This window comes from Geotrypetes seraphini, chromosome 1 (assembly GCF_902459505.1).
Source record: "Geotrypetes seraphini chromosome 1, aGeoSer1.1, whole genome shotgun sequence".
Taxonomy (NCBI): domain Eukaryota; kingdom Metazoa; phylum Chordata; class Amphibia; order Gymnophiona; family Dermophiidae; genus Geotrypetes; species Geotrypetes seraphini.
The window spans coordinates 65,133,988-65,155,693 of NC_047084.1; the positions used below are offsets into that span (position 1 = coordinate 65,133,988).

Here is a 21,706-nt window from a genome sequence, read left to right on the forward strand (position 1 = left end):
CATAACAGCATTCATTTACTGCTCACATATAAAGAGCCATCATTTGTCATAAAAAATCTCCTCTAATTTACTTATTAGTATTAATACACAAATTTGAATCATATATTTAATTTTTTCAAATCTTTTTCTCAAACCTTTTTCTTTTCTTCTAATCCTATTGGTTGTTATGTGTACATTAAATGTCCACTTATTTTACCCACAAGTACAAAGTTCACACTATAAATATGACTGAAATTGCCCAGACAATAATTCCACACAAGCTGAATATCAAAAATATTATAAAACACCTAAAAAGATATTCATATTCTCAATCCCCTTACCAGAGGCTTCAATTAAGTAGGTTTCTCAATTATACGGAGAAAAGACCTCAGTGTTCCAAGAGGAAAAAAGGCACATTGGCTCCCAGTTGCACACCGTATCTTATTTAAAATATGCCTGCTTACTTTTAAATCATTATTATTTAAAACCCCTGCTTTTATTTTTAGAGTTTTAATTCCTCATCTTACTTCAAGACAGTTAAGATCACAAGATCAACAATTATTGGCCATTCCCTCACTGAAAGCTATCAATACGAGGCGTCGCACCATTTTCTCAATAACAGCTCCCCAATCTTGGAATGACCTCCCACTATTTATTAGAGAGGAAAAACACTTAGATAAATTCAAGTCCAAACTTAAGAGTTTCCTTTTTATAGATGCTTTTAGTGAATAAATCTCAAAGACTCGGTCTCTTTTTACTTTCTACTTTATATATTATTATAAATTTTATCTGTTGCCCTTCCTATTGTTTTTTCCTTAAACGTTATTAAATTAATATTGATTGTAACCCATTAATAATTTTCCCTCTGCTTTGAGATTATATGTATAAGTTAAACTATGTATAGAAATGTTTGTATTTGTTATTTTTAATTCGATATGATTATTGTTTGTCTGATTTGTTCCCCATATTTGATTATTTATGTAATTGTACATCGCCTAGAAATTGTGATAGGCGATTAATCAAATTGTATAATAAACTTGGAAACTTGGAACTTCTATGGCAATTACAAAATTGTCATAGGAAACACATCCTTGGTCTATCTTGGCCTTGATCTTGGTCTTTTCTCCGTATAATTGAGAAACCTGCTTAATTGAAGCCTCTGGTAAGGGGATTGAGCATATGAATATCTTTTTAGGTGTTTTGAAATTGCCCAGAGCCATATAAGAAACTCCACTTAGCTTGATGTTAATCAGGGAGAATCCGATGATGAAAACCCATTTGGTAAAATAATGATGTAATACCGTATGCTCTATGGAGCTTCTCCATTTCACTGTAATGGAACTGCTTCCTCAGGAGCACAACATCTGCTCATAAATAGCCAGAATTTCAGCTTGCCAATGGCAGGCCAAAATTGTACTGCTTCAAAATCAGTTATGCAGGGAGGGCCAGGTTTCTCTCTGAGAGCATAACTGATTTTGGAGCCGTAAAATTTTGGCCCATCCTTGGCAAGCAGAAACTACCATACTATATTTAATCTTAAAAGGGGGTCCCAATAAAATAAGGAAATAAATGAGAAAAATCACTAGGAATGGCTGCAAGGGTTAAAAATGTATATGCAGCTTGCATGCATCTTCTTGGAAGTCCAGACTAACAGGCTCATAATAAAAAAAACATAGACATCCAAAAAGCATCCTAAATCAGCACTTGGGACATCCTAATCACCAGGACATCCAAGTGTCAATAATTGAAACTGTCTTTCTGTACATCTAGCGAGGTGTTCCAGCCTCTGTATGTCCAGAACACGAGATGGGTGTGGTGGAGGTGTGCTATAGCTGGACTTTGGGCGTTCTCAAGAGTAGGTTAGACATGGACGTTTTGCAATGATAAAAATTTTGCAGGACATCCTGGATGGAACTTAAACGTTTGGAACAAGACCTGTTTTAGAAGGGTCTAAGTGCCACAAAGGTACTGCATGCTCACTGACCCCCTTCCACCACACAAAAATGAGAACAAAAAGGTACATACCTCTCTCTAAAACAGCAGCAACTGGTATAGGGAAGCCTAGTAGAGCTGCACATAGGTATCTTAAGTAGCCTGGTGAATAGGCAAATGAACCATAGAGGACCCAGGCCCATAAGCCACTCTAACCACATTTATGGTAGAACATGTGAACCCACCCAAACTCAAAGATTAGAGAAACTGGGCCTTTTCTCCCTCAAATAGAGGAGATTGAGAGGGGACATGATCGAAATGTTCAAGGTACTGAAGGGAATAGACTTAGTAGATAAGGACAGGTTGTTCACCCTCTCCAAGGTAGGGAGAACGAGAGGGCACTCTCTAAAATTGATAGGAGATAGATTCCATACAAACGTAAGGAAGTTCTTCTTCACCCAGAGAGTGACAGAAAACTGGAACACTCTTCCAGAGTCTGTCATAAGGGAAAACACCCTCCAGGGATTCAAAACAAAGTCAGACAAGTTCATAATAAACAAGGACATATGCTAGTAGGATTAGTCTCTGTTAGGGTGCTGGTCTTTGACCAGAGGGCCGCCGCATTAGCAGACTGCTGGGCATGATGGACCACTGGGCTGACCCAGCAGCGGCAATTTTTATGTTCTTATACTAACCATATAGGTGCCACCTGCAGCAATATTGGGATGATACACAAAACAGCATAGTAGGTTTTGGGGTGGGGGCTCACCCTAAATTATAAGGGGGTTATGGTGAGATATGTAGCTGGCATCCTTTATGTGAAGTTCACAGCAGTGCCCTCTAAGGCAGGGGTGTCAAAGTCCCTCCTCGAGGGCCGTAATCCAGTCGGGTTTTCAGGATTTCCCCAATGAATATGCATTGAAAGCAGTGCATGCACATAGATCTCATACATATTCATTGGGGAAATCCTGAAAACCTGACTGGATTCCGGCCCTCGAGGACCGACTTTGACACCTGTGCTCTAAGGTGTTCCATTGCTCTGTTGGGATGTTTATGTGGCTAGTCCATTGCTATGCTGGCCCCACCCACGTCCAAATGGTCAGGATTAGGATGTTTTCAACCTGGATGTTTTTCTGATCAAAAATGGGGTATAAAGTTAGATGTTCTAGTAGCCAAATCCCTCCACGAAAGCTTAGCCACTGTCAGAGAGATCAAATACCATCTCCATAATCCCCCTTCTCCCTGGTTCACCGATTACTTAAGAACCAAAAAAATAAAGCTGAGAGAAAATGGTACAAAACCAAACAATAAGACAAGATGGAAAGATCTGCATAAAATATACAAACAGGTCAACCTCGAAGCAACTCCCCCCCTAAAAAAACCCCAAAAAACCATACTGCTCCCAACAACTACTAAAGTCCCCCAACAGATTAAGAAACCTATTTACATTGACAAAGAGGTTATTCACATCATCCCAAGGAAATAATCAACCCCTTAACACCGACCTGGACAACGAAACACTCCCTTTTTCACAAATAAATTGGCCAAATACTCTCCAATTTCGACTCCACTGCATAGCAACACCATACCTCTATAACACCTCCCCCACCTCAACCAAGTACCAAAAATTGTGGCAGAAACCCTAATCTGCTTCGATACTATCTCTCACGAAGACGTCAATGAAACAGTAGGCACAATCTGACCCTCCAACTCCATTCTGGATACCTGCCCATCCCATCTCTTAATGTCACTCAAAGACTCCTTTGCAAGGTCAATTCTTCCACTCATCAATGCTTCATTAGAAACAGGATTAGTGCCAGAAAGCTGGAAATCAGCAATCAGGCCAATCCTAAAGAAAAGGACCTTCGACTGAAGAACACCCAGCAACTTCAGGCCTGTCTCCAACCTACCCTTCATATCTAAGATACTGGAAAAAGCAACACTAACACAGCTGCAAACATTTATTGACAAACAGGAGGCTCTCTCTACCTTCCAGTCAGGCTTCAGGAAATTCCACAGCACTAAAACTGTCCTACTTTCACATCATAGATGACTGCTGGCAATTACTGGACAAAGGAAATGACATCCTGCTGGTTCTGTTTGACCTCAGTGCAGCCTTCAACACCATCGACCATTCTCTCCTCCTCGTCTCGCAAAAATAGGTATCCATGACGCAGCATTACACTGAGATGTATTTTTTTTTTAAGACTGCAGAATGTGAAAGATGTATAAAGATGTGAAGACTTTACAATACACTTTATCTGACAGTGCGCAACACACTTTAGCTTTCACAATCACATGTGCAGAATGGCAGTAGCTCACCTTCCAATATATGATCACAGTACGGTTTTCAGCATGCTGCTTTACCTCTCTCCAGATGTCGAGTTCCACTGTAGGAGCTGTATTAATAATATAAAATAGTAACATTTAGGGCCTGAGTCCAGAACAGGATGCTTATGTGAGAATTCTGAAAAGGCATCTATTTTAAGCTTATTTTATAAAAGCTCTCATCTGAGGTACAAAATACTGTTCCTCAATAGGGAGTAAAATGTGTCACCCCATAAAACAATGTTCTTCCAAATTACTATTAATTGTTGATTGGATTTTCAGACAGTAACCAGATCATACTCCTTTAGGTCAGGCACTATATTCCTCATTGAGACATATTTCTGTTCTCAATTCTCAACTTATATATATAGATAGATAGATAGATAGATATTTATCCTTCCCAACTCTGAAAGGAGTAAAATACAAATCATCACACCACAACTCTTTTGACTATCAAACTTTAAAAAATTTGGAACTCACTTCCCATAAAGACTTGTACAACCTCCAACTACACCCAATTCTGGAAAAACCTGAAAACATGGTTCTTCCAAGAAACTATATAAAAAAAATTTAGTCTAACCAAACTTACACTGTATGTCCAAACCTAAACAACAAATGCTGCTAATCAACCTGCAACCTTTAGAAACCCATGCTATAATATAAGAAGAGCCTTTACTACTAACAACCTGTAAGTCCTTAGACATCCATAATTTAATGTAGGAACCATTCATCTATCATACACCACAAGTCACTACTACATAACATAGAAATTCACTCTGGATTCCACTGGGGCATGTGATACAGTGGTTAGAGCTATAGTCTCAGCACCCTGAGATTGTGGGTTCACACCCACACTACTCCTTGTGACCCTGGGCAAGTCACTTAATCCACCATTACTCCAGGTACATTAGATAGAGTGAGCCCACCAGGACAAATATGGAAAAATGCTTGAGTACCTGAAGGTAAAACACTTAGGCACATACCGGTACTTGTCTCTCATACTAATAACTGTTGGTCCTCTTATGTGACGACCCTACCATTCCTAGATTGTGTTTCTCTACTTGATGCTAGACAGATTCTTCAGCTACGGGTGGGCCTGGGCCCATTCCTTTTTATCTCAGATCCACCCAGTAGCCAGATGCACCAATTATGTAGAAATCATGAATTATGATCACCAATTATGAAGAAATCTGAGCTCCCCTAATCATTTAAAACACAGTTGCTTACAATGCTGCCGCTAACGCCAGCACAATGCACATGCTCAAATCATGCATGAAAAAAGGAGCATGTACCTGGTGCCAGCTTCAGTGAAGGAACTTTGAGCTATTGACAGCCATGCTTTAGTCGATTGGGGCAGTTCTAGATTTCTACAACTGTTGAGGCTTGGAGATCCCTACCAGTTATGGTATCATAAATTTTAAACTGCAAAGAGACAGGATGGATAAAGGAGTGGGATGCTTATAGTGCCCACCCATGTTCATTGTTGGCTCACCCAGAATTTTGGTTCTAACTATACCACTGCTGCTCATGGCTTTGTGAAGAGAAATGTGGCTGGGAGAAGGCAGCCAGCCAGAGAAGGTAAACACTTGCAGGAGGGAGGGAAGAATTTGGGATGCAGAATGGAGGGAAGGAAGACGAGGGGCGTGTTGGGACACAGAAGGGAGGAAGAGGGTTGCATTTGGACAGGGAGGAAGAGAGGGTCCAATTGGCATAGGAAAAGAAAGGCAGGACCCCGGTTTGTAAGAACAAGTCTGACATAAGTCAGATCTTTTTAACCTGGGGACTGCCTGTAGTTCTATGAGTCACAACTTCTAATGATGACTCCAAGAATTCAGTCAAGAACAGACTGATCTTTATTCCAAACAAAAGCTGAATCAGAGCTTGAGGGAAGGTTCAAATATTGAGCCTTTACAACTGGAGGTAGGGATATCCACAGATGATACCAATGGTGAGTTGAGAAAATTTAAAACCACAATGAGTTTCTGCGAATTTGATTTTCCAAGTATTTTTTTTTATATTCTTTATTCATTTTTAAAACTTCAATTGTGCACAAAAGATGATGCATTTACATAAATTAATATCATTACAGCACAATATACTTAATAGAATAAAGACAAAACTTATTTTTTCCCACCCATTTTCAATTTACAAACATCTCATAAAATACTTGTAACCAACCCTTCTATATTTCTTAACAAATGCCAAACATATCCCCCTCCCCCCTCCATGGATGTGCATGTTTTCCCCAAATTATACAAATAAATCAATCTTTACAATAGTTAGTTAATAGTTCCCAAACTTCCATAAATTTTTTTATAATAACCCTTCTGAATGGCCATAAATTTTTCCATTTTAAAGATATAACATAGGGTTTCCCATCAGAATGAATAATTTAATCTATCCCAGTTTTTCCAATTCTTTAAAATAAGCTGCATGGCAACTCCCATCATTATAAACAAAAGTTTGTTATTTTTTGCTGAAATTTGACTTTTTGCCCTCATAGATGTTCCAAATAAAATGGTATCATACGATAGTGCCACTGGATTTTCTAATAAATTATTAACCTGATCTCAAATCGATCTCCAGAATTTTAGTATCAAAGGACAATAGTATAGTAAATGATCTAACGTCCCAACTTCCAGATGACAATGCTAACATCTATTAGATTTAAAACTATCTACTCTATGCAAACGAACTGGGGGTCCAAAATACTCTATGTAATAAGAAAAACCATGTTTGTCTCATAGATGCAGACATTGTACATCTCATCCTCCAAGACCAAATTCGTGGCCATTGAGACGCAGTAATTTGATGCTTTATCTCAATGCTCCAAATGTCACACAGACCAGTTTTTGGTTTCTTATTCAAAAATCCAGATATTAATTTATACCACTGAGCGACCTGTTGACCCAGGAAGGACCAGTTTTTGGTTTCTTATTCAAAAATCCAGATATTAATTTATACCACTGAGCGACCTGTTGACCCAGGAAGTCTACCTGAAAACATAAGACTGGCAAGCTATTTTGAACCTCCAAATTTTTCCATTCAGAGAACCCTTCCTGAATGGCCTGCTTCAACTGCAATCATCTATAATTTTGTGTTTCATTAAGACCAAATTTGTGTTGCAATTGTGAAAAATCAAGCAGCTTACCTGTTGGCTTTTTAGCACAGCGTGCACACCGCTCTGTTAGCTCCTCCCTCCTCCCAGCCAGCCCGGACTTTTGCTTCTCAGTTAGCTATCAAGCAACTATGGGTTCCAGATGAAGGGACGTTGAACGTCCGAAACCGAGCTTGGTTAAACCCGCTTCCAGGGGTGTCTGGATGAACGTGTCACCCCATATTTTTCAGCAAGATCTATGGACATAATTTTCCAACTAAGTGTAGGGTTATTGGGGGAATTGGCTGGGGGGTTCTCAGAGTGGTTCTGATGATTGACTTCTCCTGTGTGATTATTAGTTTTCACTGTGGTATTTTCACTATTTTGTTTAGCACACGTGATGTATCCTATGATGGTGTACAGGCAGAGGTTTGTTCACCTTTGCTTTGTAGTGTAAAGTGCTGGAGATTTTCTCCCTTCGCTGACCTCTCACGCTGAGGATATCCCTTCTCGTTAACAAATTTTGTAACTTTAGTAATTCATGTTTTGTGTTATTTCTCTCAGGTTTGTCGACTCTCAATTAACCACTCTCAGAACTCTTGACTTTTACTACCTTTTGGTCTGTGTCAGGGTTGCAAGAGACATCCAGTAGGTGGCTATCAATGGTAAGTTTGAGAATGTCTCTTGAACCCCTGAGGCAGACTGTGACAAAAATTGGACTCAATACCTAGTAAAAGATTGTTTTACTGACTAATAAATATTTATTCACTCATTTTATCTCTGGTTGATGTGTACAGTTCCATCCCCACTTCTTCACTATTTGTTAGTTCTACGTGAGGGGGGGGTCCTTGTTTTTGTTGCGTATTTGATGTAAGAATTGCCATAATTATTTAAGATTCTATAGGTATGCTGAAATGTGTTTGCCTCTCCATGAATTGTACTTACCAATCTCCCTTGTTCTGATGGACAAAATTTCACTCCAGTTGCTCCACTTCCAAAAATGATCAGCAGCACCGCAGCGCACTCTCAAGGAATAGTTTGTATATGGCTGTAATTGGTTTATGTCAAAATTGTACCGTGACATGGAAGGCAGACCTTTTACTGATACATTGTGCTGTAAAATTAAAGCAAAGGTGGACAGTTCATTTAACTTTTATGGTCATTCAACTACTGAAGACCGCTGTGCAAGGGGCCGCTGAAAAGTTTTCAGCCCAATCAAAACAAGAATGATATAGAGCCATAAAACTTACACACTTTTTTTTTTACATTTTTCATTTCATTTCATGTTAAAACGAGGCATTCTCAGGCTTGCACTTAGGTTGGGGGAACAAGCAGGGCATATATATTATTTGCATTTTCAGATGTACACTTGGGGAGTACGACTATAACAGAGCTGTTAGCATTTATATGCTGATTACACGCATGTTTGGAATAATGGCAAAGAGAAAGAGGAGTCCAACAGGTCTGCAGTGCTTGTCGAACAGTCAAAACATAAAGAAAACTGCAGAACAAATGTACTTGATGCAGGAACTTTATTGAGTCAATCAAAACGTCGCTTTTTTTTTATCAGTGATCACCCCTACGTAATAAGTCGCACAGGAACCAGGATTCTCTTGCACGTTGTTGCGCTCCACTTTGTTCCTTCTAAAGGATACCTTTGGACCCCTGAGGAAGATGTTTTAATCGAAACACGGACTGTGTTGGGTCCCAGCTTCTCTAGGACAAAGGTGGATTTTTTTTTTAAATTTAAAAAAAGCAATTGATCGACTCAATAAAGTTCCTGCATCAAGTACATCTGCTCTGCAGTTTTCTTTTTTGGTTTCAGATGCATGGAACTGCCAGAATTCCACCGAAGTGCTATTCTGTAAATATGAATTTATGCATTGGTCAGAGGTGTATACAGTACATGGGTGGAAACTGGGCAGGAGACACACTTATGCATGCAACTGATTGACTATTCTAAGTTACATGTGTATCTGTGGTATTTAGAAGCCAAGAATATCAACTCTGTAGCTGTTGTAAGTACTCATACCCAACTTTTAAGCATGTGTTTAGTTACACTAGTAGTCTATAAATCAAAGTAGGCACGCACGCTCCTTTATGAAGGGGTGCTGAAAAGTTCTCAGCCCAACCAACCAACTTCCTAAATTATTGGAGCCCATTAACTAATTATTTTAAGTGCCAATCTGGGATCTGCACCTAAATTTGGGTGATATCTATAGAATTTGGGGCTTGCTGTATAATGCGGTGACAGCATGTTTCCTCAGGTGTCTGAAGTTATACTCAGTCATATGCCTGAATCCTTAACATATCTAAGCAGTATATTCTATAACCAGAGATATGATGCAATGCATTTATATGAGTCCACCTGCCACTATCTCAGAGAAGATATTCAATTATGGGTCCTGTCACTAGGGCATATGGGGATCAACCCTGTCCTGAATATACTATTAAGATATCTTCTGTTGTTTCTTTGCACCTGGGGACCTTACAGTTTACAGTTCATTTTGTTCCTCTGTTCAATTCTCCTAACCAGCATTTCTGTCCCTGCAGGTTAAATATCACTTTTCACATACATAAACCAACACGAAGGATGTTTTCCAGGGTGTAGAAAGTATACATGCAAATGGTTGCGCATCAAAGGCTAAGATCTCTACACATCACACTTACGAAAGCCACAAAACTGTATACTTTTAAAAGCTGGACTCCTGTCAAATTTGGGTTAAAGCAGTGTATACTTTTTTTCTTTCTGCTGCCTTGCTATTTCCATCCTCCCCCCCCCCCCTTCTACTCACATTACCCGGAGCATCTTTTCTGCTTCAGGGCTACAATAGCACAACCCAACTGATCCCTATTTGGACCACTCTCTAATTCAAAGGTGGGCAACCACAGACTTTGAAGTCTGCAGTTCAGTTGGATTTTCAAGATTTGGTTAACGCAGCAGACTGCGATCCCGGGGAACTGGGTTCAATTTCCACTGCAGCTCCTTGTGACCTTGGGCAAGTCACTTAATCCTCCATTGCTCCAGGTACAAAAACTTAGATTGTGAGCCCACAAGGGACAGAGAAAGTACCTCTATATAATGTGTACAGCACTGCATACCTCCAGTAGCACTATAGAAATGATTAGTAGTAGTGATCTTGAATAGTAGTTTATATGGTAAATAGAATGCACTAAATAAATGCTTTTCATACAAAACTTTAGCAGAAATTTAAATCTGTAAATTTGGGATGATAAGCTCCTTAGGAATCAGTGTCTCTTTGCAGATGTCTCTTTGGCATCAGCTGTCACTTCAAATTTGATGCAAAGTCAAACATGTTGAAAAAGCACAGGGCTTTTAGTTTCAGTTCTCATTACCTGAGCTCGATGTGTACAGAGGCTATTTTGCTTGGAGATAAAATATAATCTTTTGTTATTTAAATTATTATGCATATTCTGGCTTGGATACTATGCGGGTGAAGAATTTCTAGGCGGTCTTCGACATGATAAAGATGCAGCATTTTAATCAATCTTGTGGCATGCAGAAGCAGATTCTATGAGAAAGGAACCCTGAAGCGATTGCTTTCAAGTACAAGTACTGGTTAAGATGATAGTGTTAGCAGGGAAATTACATTACAATGAAATTAAATTTATACATTAGAAAATAATGTGAGAAATGTATTACTCTTTATTTTAATTTATTAGAGCATATAGTTCTTGCATTCAGTGAAATAAATATGCTTTTTTATTCTGGATTGCGCATCAGGCTAGTATAATGTCTGCAGTGTAGACCAGTGTCAGGACTGCTTTGCCCTATTTAATAAGAATCTATATCATGCTTGTCCTTAACCAGTTTTATAAATAAACACAAAACAGCAAACATCTTAAATCTATTTTATCTTGCTACTTGTGCACAGTTTGGGTAAGCATAAAAAGCTGGTAATTGTGGTACAGTATTTTATTTAACTACATCTGCATTGACTTGGGAACCTAAGCGTGCCAGACCTGTTGGGAAGTCCTTGTTAAACTAGCTCTCCCAATTGTCAACCTCTGTTTGGAATTCCTGGGACTGGTGAGTTTAGCAGAGGGATGTCGACTACAAGCTCTGACAGTCCCCAGTGGTCCTAATTGGTTCACATTGGTAAGGCCCCACTTGGAGTATTGTGTTCAGTTTTGGAGACCATATCTGGCGAAAGACGTAAGAAGACTTGAGGCGGTCCAGAGGAGAGCGACGAAAATGATAGGAGGCTTGCGCCAGAAGACGTATGAGGAGAGACTGGAAGCCCTGAATATGTATACCCTAGAGGAAAGGAGAGACAGGGGAAATATGATTCAGATGTTCAAATACTTGAAGGGTATTAACGTAGAACAAAATCTTTTCCAGAGAAAGGAAAATGATAAAACCAGAGGACATAATTTGAGGTTGAGGGGTGGTAGATTCAGGGGCAATGTTAGGAAATTCTACATTACGGAGAGGGTAGTGGATGTCTGGAATGCGCTCCCGAGAGAGGTGGTGGAGAGTAAAACTGTGACTGAGTTCAAAGAAGCGTGGGATGAACACAGAAGATTTAGAATCAGAAAATAATATTAAATATTGAACTAGGCCAGTACTGGGCAGACTTGCACGGTCTGTGTCTGTGTATGGCCGTTTGGTGGAGGAGGGAGGGTGGCTGGGGAGGGCTTCAATGGCTGGGAGGGTGTAGATGGGCTGAAGTAAGTCTTAACAGAGATTTCGGCAGTTGGAACCCAAGCCCAGTACAGGGTAAAGCTTTGGATTCTTGCCCAGAAATAGCTAAGAAGAAAAAAAAAAAAAATAAAAAAAAAAATTTAAATTGAATCAGGTTGGGCAGACTGGATGAACCATTCGGGTCTTTATCTGCCATCATCTACTATGTTACTATGTTACTATATTCATATAATAATAATAACTTTATTTTTGTATACCGCCATACCCCGAAGAGTTCTAGGCGGTTCACATTAGTTAGACAGAGATTACAAGTGGTTACATATCAAATTGATCATAGAGTTGCAAACAGCAAGGAGAGAAGTAGGGGGGAGAGTTTTGTTTTCAGCCAAATCCATTCATATAACCAGTCTTTAGTTTTGTTTTCAGCCAAAACTAGGCAATGAGTTTTGACTGCAGTTTTGTTTTCAGCTGAAAGTGTTTAGACAGTTTCTGTAGCAACTTCAGCTGAACCTGGGGAAAAAAAATCCCAATTTTGATCTGCTGTACATCTATGATTCTGACATAAGAACATAAGAAGTTGCCTCCACTGGGTCAGACCGAGGTCCATCCTGCCCAGCGGTCCGCTCCCGCGGCGGCCCATCAGGTCCGCGACCTGTGAAGTGGTTACTGACCAATTCAATAACCTACCTCAAGTTCTATCTGTATCCCTCTATCCCCTTATCCTCCAGGAACCTATCCAAACCTTTCTTGAACCCCTGTACAGAGTTCTGGCTTATCACCTCCTCTGGAAGCTTGTTCCATGTGTCCACCACCCTCTGGGTAAAAAAGAACTTCCTAGCATTTGTTCTAAACCTGTCCCCTTTCAATTTCTCCGAGTGACCCCTAGTGCTTGTGGCTCCCCACAGTTTGAAGAATCTGTTCTTATTCACTTTCTCTATGCCCTTTAGGATTTTGAAAGTTTCTATCATGTCCCCTCTAAGTCTCCTCTTCTCCAGGGAGAACAGCCCCAGCTTTTTTAACCTGTCAGCGTATGAGAAATTTTCCATACCTTTTATCAGTTTAGTCGCCCTCCTCTGCACTCCCTCGAGTACCGCCATATCCTTTTTGAGGTACGGCGACCAGTATTGAATACAGTACTCCAGGTGCGGGCGCACCATTGCGCGATACAGCGGCATGATGACTTCCTTTGTCCTGACTGCTGAAGAAAACCAGCAGGTAAGAAACACTATTCATCATCTCCTGTTGCCTACTGCAAAGCTACAGCTATCTTGTAGTTGATGCTAACCCTTGCTCTGGGAGCCACTTATAGCATATTATAGAGCCTCCTCACCTCTATGTTTAGGAACTTGACCTCTCCCTACCGGGATGTGATATTTGTAATCTCTGATGCTGCTAATTGTAATCAGTGCTGCAGATCCTATAATCATATGGAATCCAGGACTGGCCTAAAGCCTCCTTCCTGGAACTAGGTAACTTTGCAGATTTACAACTAGAGGACAATGCATTGGGGTTGGGAAAAGACAGACATCTGAGGGCAATGGTGACTCTTCTTTCTGCAAAATTCTACACAAGGCAAAATTGTACCCTGTCCCCCATGGAATTAATATATCCAAAAGGGCTTCCCCAACCACCTAAATACCATAGCACTATGCATACGCTAATTTTGCCTGTGCCTTAATGCTGCCCCAGCAATGACACCTGCCTCTGGCCTCGTAGGTGATGACCACCTTAGTACAGTGAAGATAGTATACATGGGATATACATAGACCAAAAGGGATAGAAGGTTGTTTGGCAGACAAACATTCATGTGACGAACTGATCTGTGATGGCCATAAACACAATGAATAGGTATCTCACCAACTCCTTAGTGTAGATGACACCCATAGATACATGTATACAGGATTATTTTGATATGTGGTACTGCTGAGAAAAAAAGGGGGAAGGACAAGAAACTACCAAGAACTCCATAAATAACCACGGATAGCCCTACTGACATAGGAACAATTAAAGAGAATATATACAGCTGCAAGTCCTATCCAGCATACAGCCTGCTGAGGTATGGTGAATCAGACAGGTGGTGGAACACCTGGGATTAAGTGCAGAAAATGCACCCTTAAAAGGCCCAATACAATGTGAATGATAGCAGTATCTCCCTGCAGGTGTGTAGGTTACTAATGACAAGAGATTTTCAGTGTCTGAGAGCCAACAGTACAAGAGGGTCTGAGTAACATCAATGAAAGTTTTGGGATCATCAAAATGGAACTCCAGACTATGAACCAGATCTTGGCCTCCCTGCTCTCCCAACTGGTGACATCCTGATGTTGTGGGTTCAAATCCCATGCTGCTTCTTGTGACCCTGGGAAGCCACTCAATCCTCCATTGCCCCAGGTATGTTAGATAGATTGTGAGCCCACCGGGACAGATAGGGAAAATGCTTGAGTAAACCGCTTTGATAGGCAGTATATAAATACCTAAAATAAATAATAATAATAATAGTGCAGGATCAGTTAGCAAACAGGATTTAAATTAATATGACTGGTCTAAATCGTCCATAGTTCAGTAACATTATTTCTTCCCACCATCTCTATGGATATGTCAGAGAGATGAAAAGTAGTTGCCAGTCATTCAAGAAGTTGGAATCAAGCTTAAATTCTGATTATTATTGTTGCTATAGCTTCAGTAGTATTATTCTTACCAATATCACGTCCCCATTTTTGACTTTAACCACTTCTGTCTGGCAGCAAAGCCTGAGAACGGAGTAATCTGATCTCAAGGTCCAGGATAAAATAGCATTTGTGGCACTCGGATGGTTAGCTGAGAGGTCAGTGGGAGTCCTTGGACAAACTAGGGAATAGAAAAAGGAAAGTTCACATCTCAGAAAGCTTTGTGGATTCCAACAAATAAGAAAATGTCTGACATAATTGTCCATAATGAAGTAACTCTAAATGATTGCATGTTCTGTATAATGTGTTTCATTTGCAGTCTATAAAGCAATAATATATTCTGCACACTATAAGTCAAAATATATAATACAGAATGAAAGAACATTGGAATGCATTGTTGTATTTATGAAATGCCCTTCAAACAAATATTAAAATGGGAGCTTCTCTTTGAAAATTTTAGAAGCTGTTTTATCAAACTGCGGTAAAAAGTAGCCTTAGTGCAGTGGTTCCCAACTCTGTCCTGGAGAACCACTAAGCCATTTGGGTTTTCAGGCTAGCCCTAATAAATATGCATGAGAGAGTTTTGCATATAATGGAAGTGACAGGCATGCAAATCTGCTCAATGCATATTCATTAGGGCTATCCTGAAAACCCCGATTGGCCTGGTGGTCCTCCAGGACAGGGTTGGGAACCACTGCCTTAGTGCATGCACTTAAGGCCAGTTTTTCCTACATGGATAAAATGGACACTTTTCTATTTTGTGAATTAATGATCACGCGCTAAATTTCCCATTAGTGCATAAGCACTTACGGACACCTATTTTGTAGGTGGTAAGGGGATAACATGTTGAAAACACATACTTATGAGCATACAGCAATGTAGCTGTGCTAACTAATTATCATAAAATACACCTACTTTCTACCCCAACCTGCTCCAGTGCTAAGAATTAAAATTTAGTTTTTAGCATAAGGAAACATGCGCTGATGCCAAAATTACTGCAGGTAAAGTATTTTAAGCTGGAGCTTAGTAAAAGGACCCCTGTGTATGTATGTATCACATTAGTCCTGACAGGGGGGCTGGTGCAGCGAAGAACAGAAACCCGGCGGTGGGACCAGTGAAGAAGGATCCAGGTGGTGGGGACCCAAGAGGCCAGGGAGTGAGAGACTGGCGGTGGCCCTGCAAGAGGTAGCTGAAAGATCTGGCAGAGTCCAAGGCAGAGGGAGTCAGGCAGCTGATCGGTGGTGGGACCAGCAGGGCTGGTGGTAACAAGCTGAGAGACTGGTGATGGCACCCCAGATGAAGCTGCCTAAGAGGCCCTGGGAGCACTGGCCAAGATTTAAGAAGTGTCCGGCGGAGGGACCGGCTGTGATGGTGGCAACCGGCAAATGACACTGGAAGCTGCCAAAGACCTGGAGGGAGGACTCAGAAGAGACCTGGAGAGACAAAGTCCAGGAAGGACCTGGGAGAATGAGGAGTCCAGGGAGTACCTCGGGGAATTACCAGGAGGGTTGGTAAGGCTCCTGGTCATGGATTTTAACAGATTGTATGCTGTATGTTTTGTTTTTATAGAGAACAAAGATGCCTGGGGGTGGATATGTGATAGATTTAACTGTCACATACCTGTGACTGGATATATATTTATAACACACATATAACAAAGTTGCTTGCCTGTAAGAAGTGTTTTCTATAGACCAGAGCTTCTCAAATTATGGGTGGTGACCTGATCAGGCACTATATACTGTAGAATGTTATTATTTTGCCCTTAAATGAACAAAGTGGAACACTATGAAGTCCAAAGCGTGTGATTGTTTTGCTAGCTAAAGCTCATTTTCTGCAATTACTTTTTGAACTGTGTTCTAAACATGAGTTGATATCAACATCACCAGCGAATTTGTAAGGCATGTTTTACTTCTCCTCATGAAGGCATACCAGTCGAAACACGTCCGTGTCGAGAAAAAGAGACTGCTCTGAACTGAGTCTCTTCTCCAAGAGAGCAGCTTGTTATTATTTGGACTGTTTTATGCTTTATTAAAGACTAGTCTTTAAGCCCGTTATATTAACGGGTTCTAGAATATGTCTATCTGTCTGTCTTTCTTTCTGTCTCTCTCCCTCTTGCTGTCTGTCTTTCTATCTGTCTCTCTCCCTGCCCCCTATGAAAATGCACAAATAATATCGTAATGCCCGGCATTGCCAGAGAGACTTCATACACAGACAATATTGTAAATTAGTTTTGTGTCGTTACATTTCTCTTTTAAGTGATTGTCTTTATAGCAAAAAGAAATAAATGGAAAGAGAAAAGAGATCAATACAAAAAAATCCCTATACTCTGCATACTTCCACTTCTATTAAGGTTCCTAAAGTATTTATAGCATACTATATTTCATAAAAGGCAAGTGAAATGTCTTAAAGACATTAAGCTCCACTACAGTTTCCAGTGAACACTGCACGAAAGCTTAGCTTGCAGTCTGACTCCAGCTGCAGCAACTGTTTAATTTTATGAAATTCGTCTATGAAACGCTTGCAGTTATATAAAAATTGCACTTAGCGCTGCTTATATAGGGACATATTCGTTAAAGGATAAACATAATCCATCCATTAGGGAACTGCTCCAGATAGGCTTCACTCCCCCCCCCCCCCTCAAAGAGCGCAAAGAAAGTTGAAGCACACACGTGCCATGGAATGGGAGAGGAGGGAAAAGGAAAATCAACTAATAGCGAGAGGAGTATTGATGAGATACAGAGCGAGCCTGGTCCCCTCACAAATCAAGTGGCGCCATAAATCAGAAGAGCTGGCTTTATTGGGTGTATTTGTAAAGCATTCTGATTGCCTCCCAGCTTCTCCATCCCTCTTCAAATAGTGTTGGAGCTATTAGTCACAGAAGGTCAGGTAGCAGTACATCCAGCATACCCAGTTTAATTAAAAAAAGCTTTTGAAATGCAAGGCCATCATTTTGCTGTAGTGTTAAGGAATGCCATCAAAACCAACGGCTTGGAGGCGTACCGGAAAGCGCAGCAGCAAAGGCTCCGTCCACAGCCGGCGAAGTCGTACGTCAGGTGAAGAGCGCTCTGCGCTTGCACTTTGGCCGGTAGTGCCGAGGCGGGCAGGAAGGAGGAGACTGACGGTTGAAGCTCGGGAAGGTGATGGCAGGACTCCACGTTCGCTCCCTCCACTGCCTGTGGCAAATATTTGTTTATTACAGAGGAAAAGTGTGTGCTGGTTTTGTCTTGTAGCAATTCTAAAAGATACTTTTATTAGAGCAGCCAAGGACATGACGATCAACTCGGAGACGCTGGGGCCCGATGCCTTGCGTGCTTTCGCCGCTCCCGCCGGCTTCTTAGCCCTTTTCAGCGTCTGTCCTCCGCCAACAGCCCTCCTCCCGGCAGCCGCCACTCCGCGCGTCCTGGAGTCCTGGTGACATAGTAAGCACGCATGCGCACTCTTGCAGGCACAGCACGACAGAACAGGGATCAGGGAAGCTTCGGACTTCATAGTGTTCCACTTTGTTTGTTCGTTTACCAACATCCTGTGGAACCTTTTTGCTCCTTTTGTTTGTCTAATTGTATTACCCTTGCGAGAAGTCACATACTTTCAGCTGCTGCGCAAACTGTGGTCACAACTGCAGAAAGATTGTTGAGCAGTGCTGAAAATAGCAAACAAACAAGTACACATACGGGTGATGTCATTGCAAAAGCACCAGGATGAAAGCAGCTCTCCCATAGCTCAGAACTAATAGATGGCCATTTGTGTACCTTATTTATTTCATTTTCTATCCCGTTGTCCCCAAAGAGCGCAGAACGGGTTACATGTTAAACATACATAATATCAGTACAAGATTACAATGCAAGTTTCCATCCTAGTTGGCACATATTAGGTGTAGCTATCCTTACAGACTGGTTCGGTTACCAATATACAATTCTTTGTAGTCCATGGATCAAGGGCAGGGGGGTCAGATGAAGAGGTAAGTTTTTATAGCTTTTCTGAAGTTGAGGAGACCTTCAAGAGATCTGATCTGTGATGGCAGTCGAGTCCAGTGGCTCGGTATGAAGTGGGAGTAGGACCGTATAGTCTCCTCAGTCCATTCCATGCAGAAATGGTGCAACTCTGGAGCAGGAGGGAATGATTGTGTGCCTCATTGTGTGGAAAACATATTTTTATGTGATGTCAGAAGGGAGCCGAGGCCAGCGCGAGCAGCAGGTGGAATATGCTGCTCGCACCAGTGGACATTTCAAGAGGTACACGGAGGGGTGGGAGCTCTCAAGCGGAGAGGAAAAGTTGGGGGGGGGGGGGGTAAAGCCAAGCGCTACCACCCCAGGTGCCAAACTCCCTAGCTACATCACTGCCGGGGCTTGTGTCAAAGCTCTCCGAAGCCCATGCTAAACTGAATTGCCATATACAGGACACAGTTTGTGCAAGTCTGTCTGGTACTGGCCTTAGTTCTTCAATTTATACCATTCATATTCTAATTAGAGTTCCTCTGTGTTCATCCCACGCTTTTTTGAATTCTGTCACTTTATTCTTCTCCACCACTTCCCTTGGGAGGGCATTGCAGGTATCCATGAAAAATAATTTCCTAACACTACTCAAGTCTACCATTCCATAACCTGAAATTAAGCCCTCTAGTTTTACCAATTTCCCTTCTCTGGAAAAGAATTGGTTCTATATTAATATAGACATCTAAATATATGAAAGGTATCACATCACCCCTCTAAGAGTATACATATTCTTCTTGTACATCTTTTGGCACAAACTCCCCACCATTTTCATCACCTTCCTCTGGACCACTTCAAGTCTTCTTATATCTTTAGCCAGATAATGGCCTCCAAAACTGAACACAATACTCCAAGTGGGGCCTCACCAAATGGGGCATCAACATCTCCTTTCTTCTGCCGGTTATACCTCTCTATATATAGACTAGCATTCTTCTAGCTACAGCCATCGCCTTGTCACACTGTTTGGTCACCTTCAGATCTTCAGACATTATCACTCCAAAGACCCTCTCCCTGTCCATGCATATTAGCCTCTCACCTCTCAGCACATACATCTCCCTCAGATTTGTTCTCCTCAAATGCATCATCTTGCAAATATTTGCACCACATTTTAGTTGTCAGACATTAGGCCTTTACTATGCCGCATTTAAAGAGGCTACCACCCTACAGCATATCAAGATGTGACTATTATGCTATATATAATGATGATGCCACTATACAGTATCCATAGATGCTACCACCATGCAGCATAAAACAATACTACTGTATTATGTAGTTTCTAAGGATGCCGCCTACCAGCAGGCAGTAAAAGCATACTACCAAGATGCAGTATGACATTCAAAGCAGACTATGGACATCCTAATCATTGGGATGTCCCAATCGTCCTGACATCCTAATCGTCAGGGCGTCCAAGTGCCGATAATCAAAACTGCTTTCTAAGTGTCTTGCAAGGTGCCTCAGCCTCTTTGCGTCCAGAGCCCGAGATGGGCATGGTAGAGGCATGTTATGGGCAGGCTTTGGGCATGTATAAGGGTGGGTTACACTTGGACATCCTGCAGTGATTATCAAACGTTTTACAAGACATATTGGATGAAAATTAGTCATTCAGAGCTAGACCTGTTTTAGAAGTGTCTAAGTGCCGCAAAGGTACCCAAACTGACAGATGACCACTGCGTGCATCAAAGATAAGACACCCCCACACCCCCAGTGCTCACTGACCCCCTTTCACCACATAAAATGAGAACAAAAAGGTACATACCTGACTCTAGAACAATAGCATCTGGTATGGGAAAGCCTAATAGAGCAGCACACAGTTATCTCAAGCAGCCCTGTGGATGGGCTGGTGAACCATAGAGAGGAGAACCCAGCTCATAAGGCACTCTAACCAAAAATCTATGGTATTAAGTATAAGCCCATCAAACCCCACTATACTATAGGTGCCACCTGTAGCCCTAAAGGTTATTGGGGTGATAGACAGGTGGGTATAATAGGTATTGGGGGGGACTCACCATAAATTTTAATGGGGTTATGGTGAGATATACATCTGACATCCTTTATGTGAAGTTCACAGCAGTGTCCACTAAGGTGCTCCACTGCTCTGTTGGGATGTGTATTTGGCCAATCCATTACTATGCTGGCCCCTTCCACGTCCAAATGGTCTGGATTATAACATTTTGAACATGGATGTTTTTGTATTCGAAAATGGCCAAACAAGTTAGATGTCCTTAGGTGCCAAGCTGTCCAAATAGGTCATTTTCAAAAATGGATGTTTCCCCGATAGTACATCTAAATCAAAAATGCCCCTCCACAAGGCTTAGGCATCAAGAAATCTAGAAAAATGCTGTGCTTGGGCCTACCATCAAATTGATATAGTAGCACACTATGGAGCCCAAAAACATAGCTGCTACTATACCCCACATGAAGTAGAAGCCTCTGAACAGCCGTTAAGGAGGCTGTCCCCATACAGCATAAAGGAAGGCGCCAGAACACAGCCTGTAAGATGGCTGACCCTATGTATGAGGAAGCTGGAATATTACAACAATACTGAATAGGCAGCCCATATGGATGATACCCATGCAGGATATCTGCAAGTTATAAGCCCATACAGCACAACATAGTCCCATAGCACTAACTAAAGACAGATACAAATCAGAACATCTAAATAGAAAGTGACATGGGGACAAATTTGCCCCCGTCCCCACAGGAACCAATTTTCCCGCTCCTGCCCCATGAGTTTTGTCGCTATCCCTGTCCCATTCCTGTAAGTTCCTCCTTAACCGCACAATCCTCGAACACTTATGATTTTAAAGTGTTTGATGCTTGTGCAGATGAGAACGGAACTTGCAGGGATGGTGCAGAGACAGGAAAAGAACTCACTGGGAAGGATTGGGAAAAAATTTGTCCCCGTGTCATTCTCTACATCTACATCTCTGCTTAGGAGCTCAGCCAGAAGTCCAAAGAATGTTACTACTAATCGAAATTGGACTAAACAGGACAAAAGACTCTAGGAGATGGAACAGTAGCATTTGCACAACACAAAAGGGCTTAGCATAAT

At 41.3% G+C, this 21,706-nt stretch overlaps 1 protein-coding gene across 1 annotated transcript in view; it reads right to left on the reverse strand.

Moving 5' to 3' along the window:
• Positions 1-21,706, reverse strand: part of OSMR (oncostatin M receptor) — a 204,052-nt gene that overhangs the window by 100,484 nt on the left and 81,862 nt on the right. The window contains exons 9-11 of the mRNA XM_033932579.1: positions 14,698-14,846; positions 8,282-8,450; positions 4,234-4,310 (exon numbers count right to left, since the gene is read on the reverse strand). Coding sequence (XP_033788470.1) covers positions 4,234-4,310; positions 8,282-8,450; positions 14,698-14,846 — 395 coding nt within the window. The remainder of the gene's footprint in view (positions 1-4,233; positions 4,311-8,281; positions 8,451-14,697; positions 14,847-21,706) is intronic.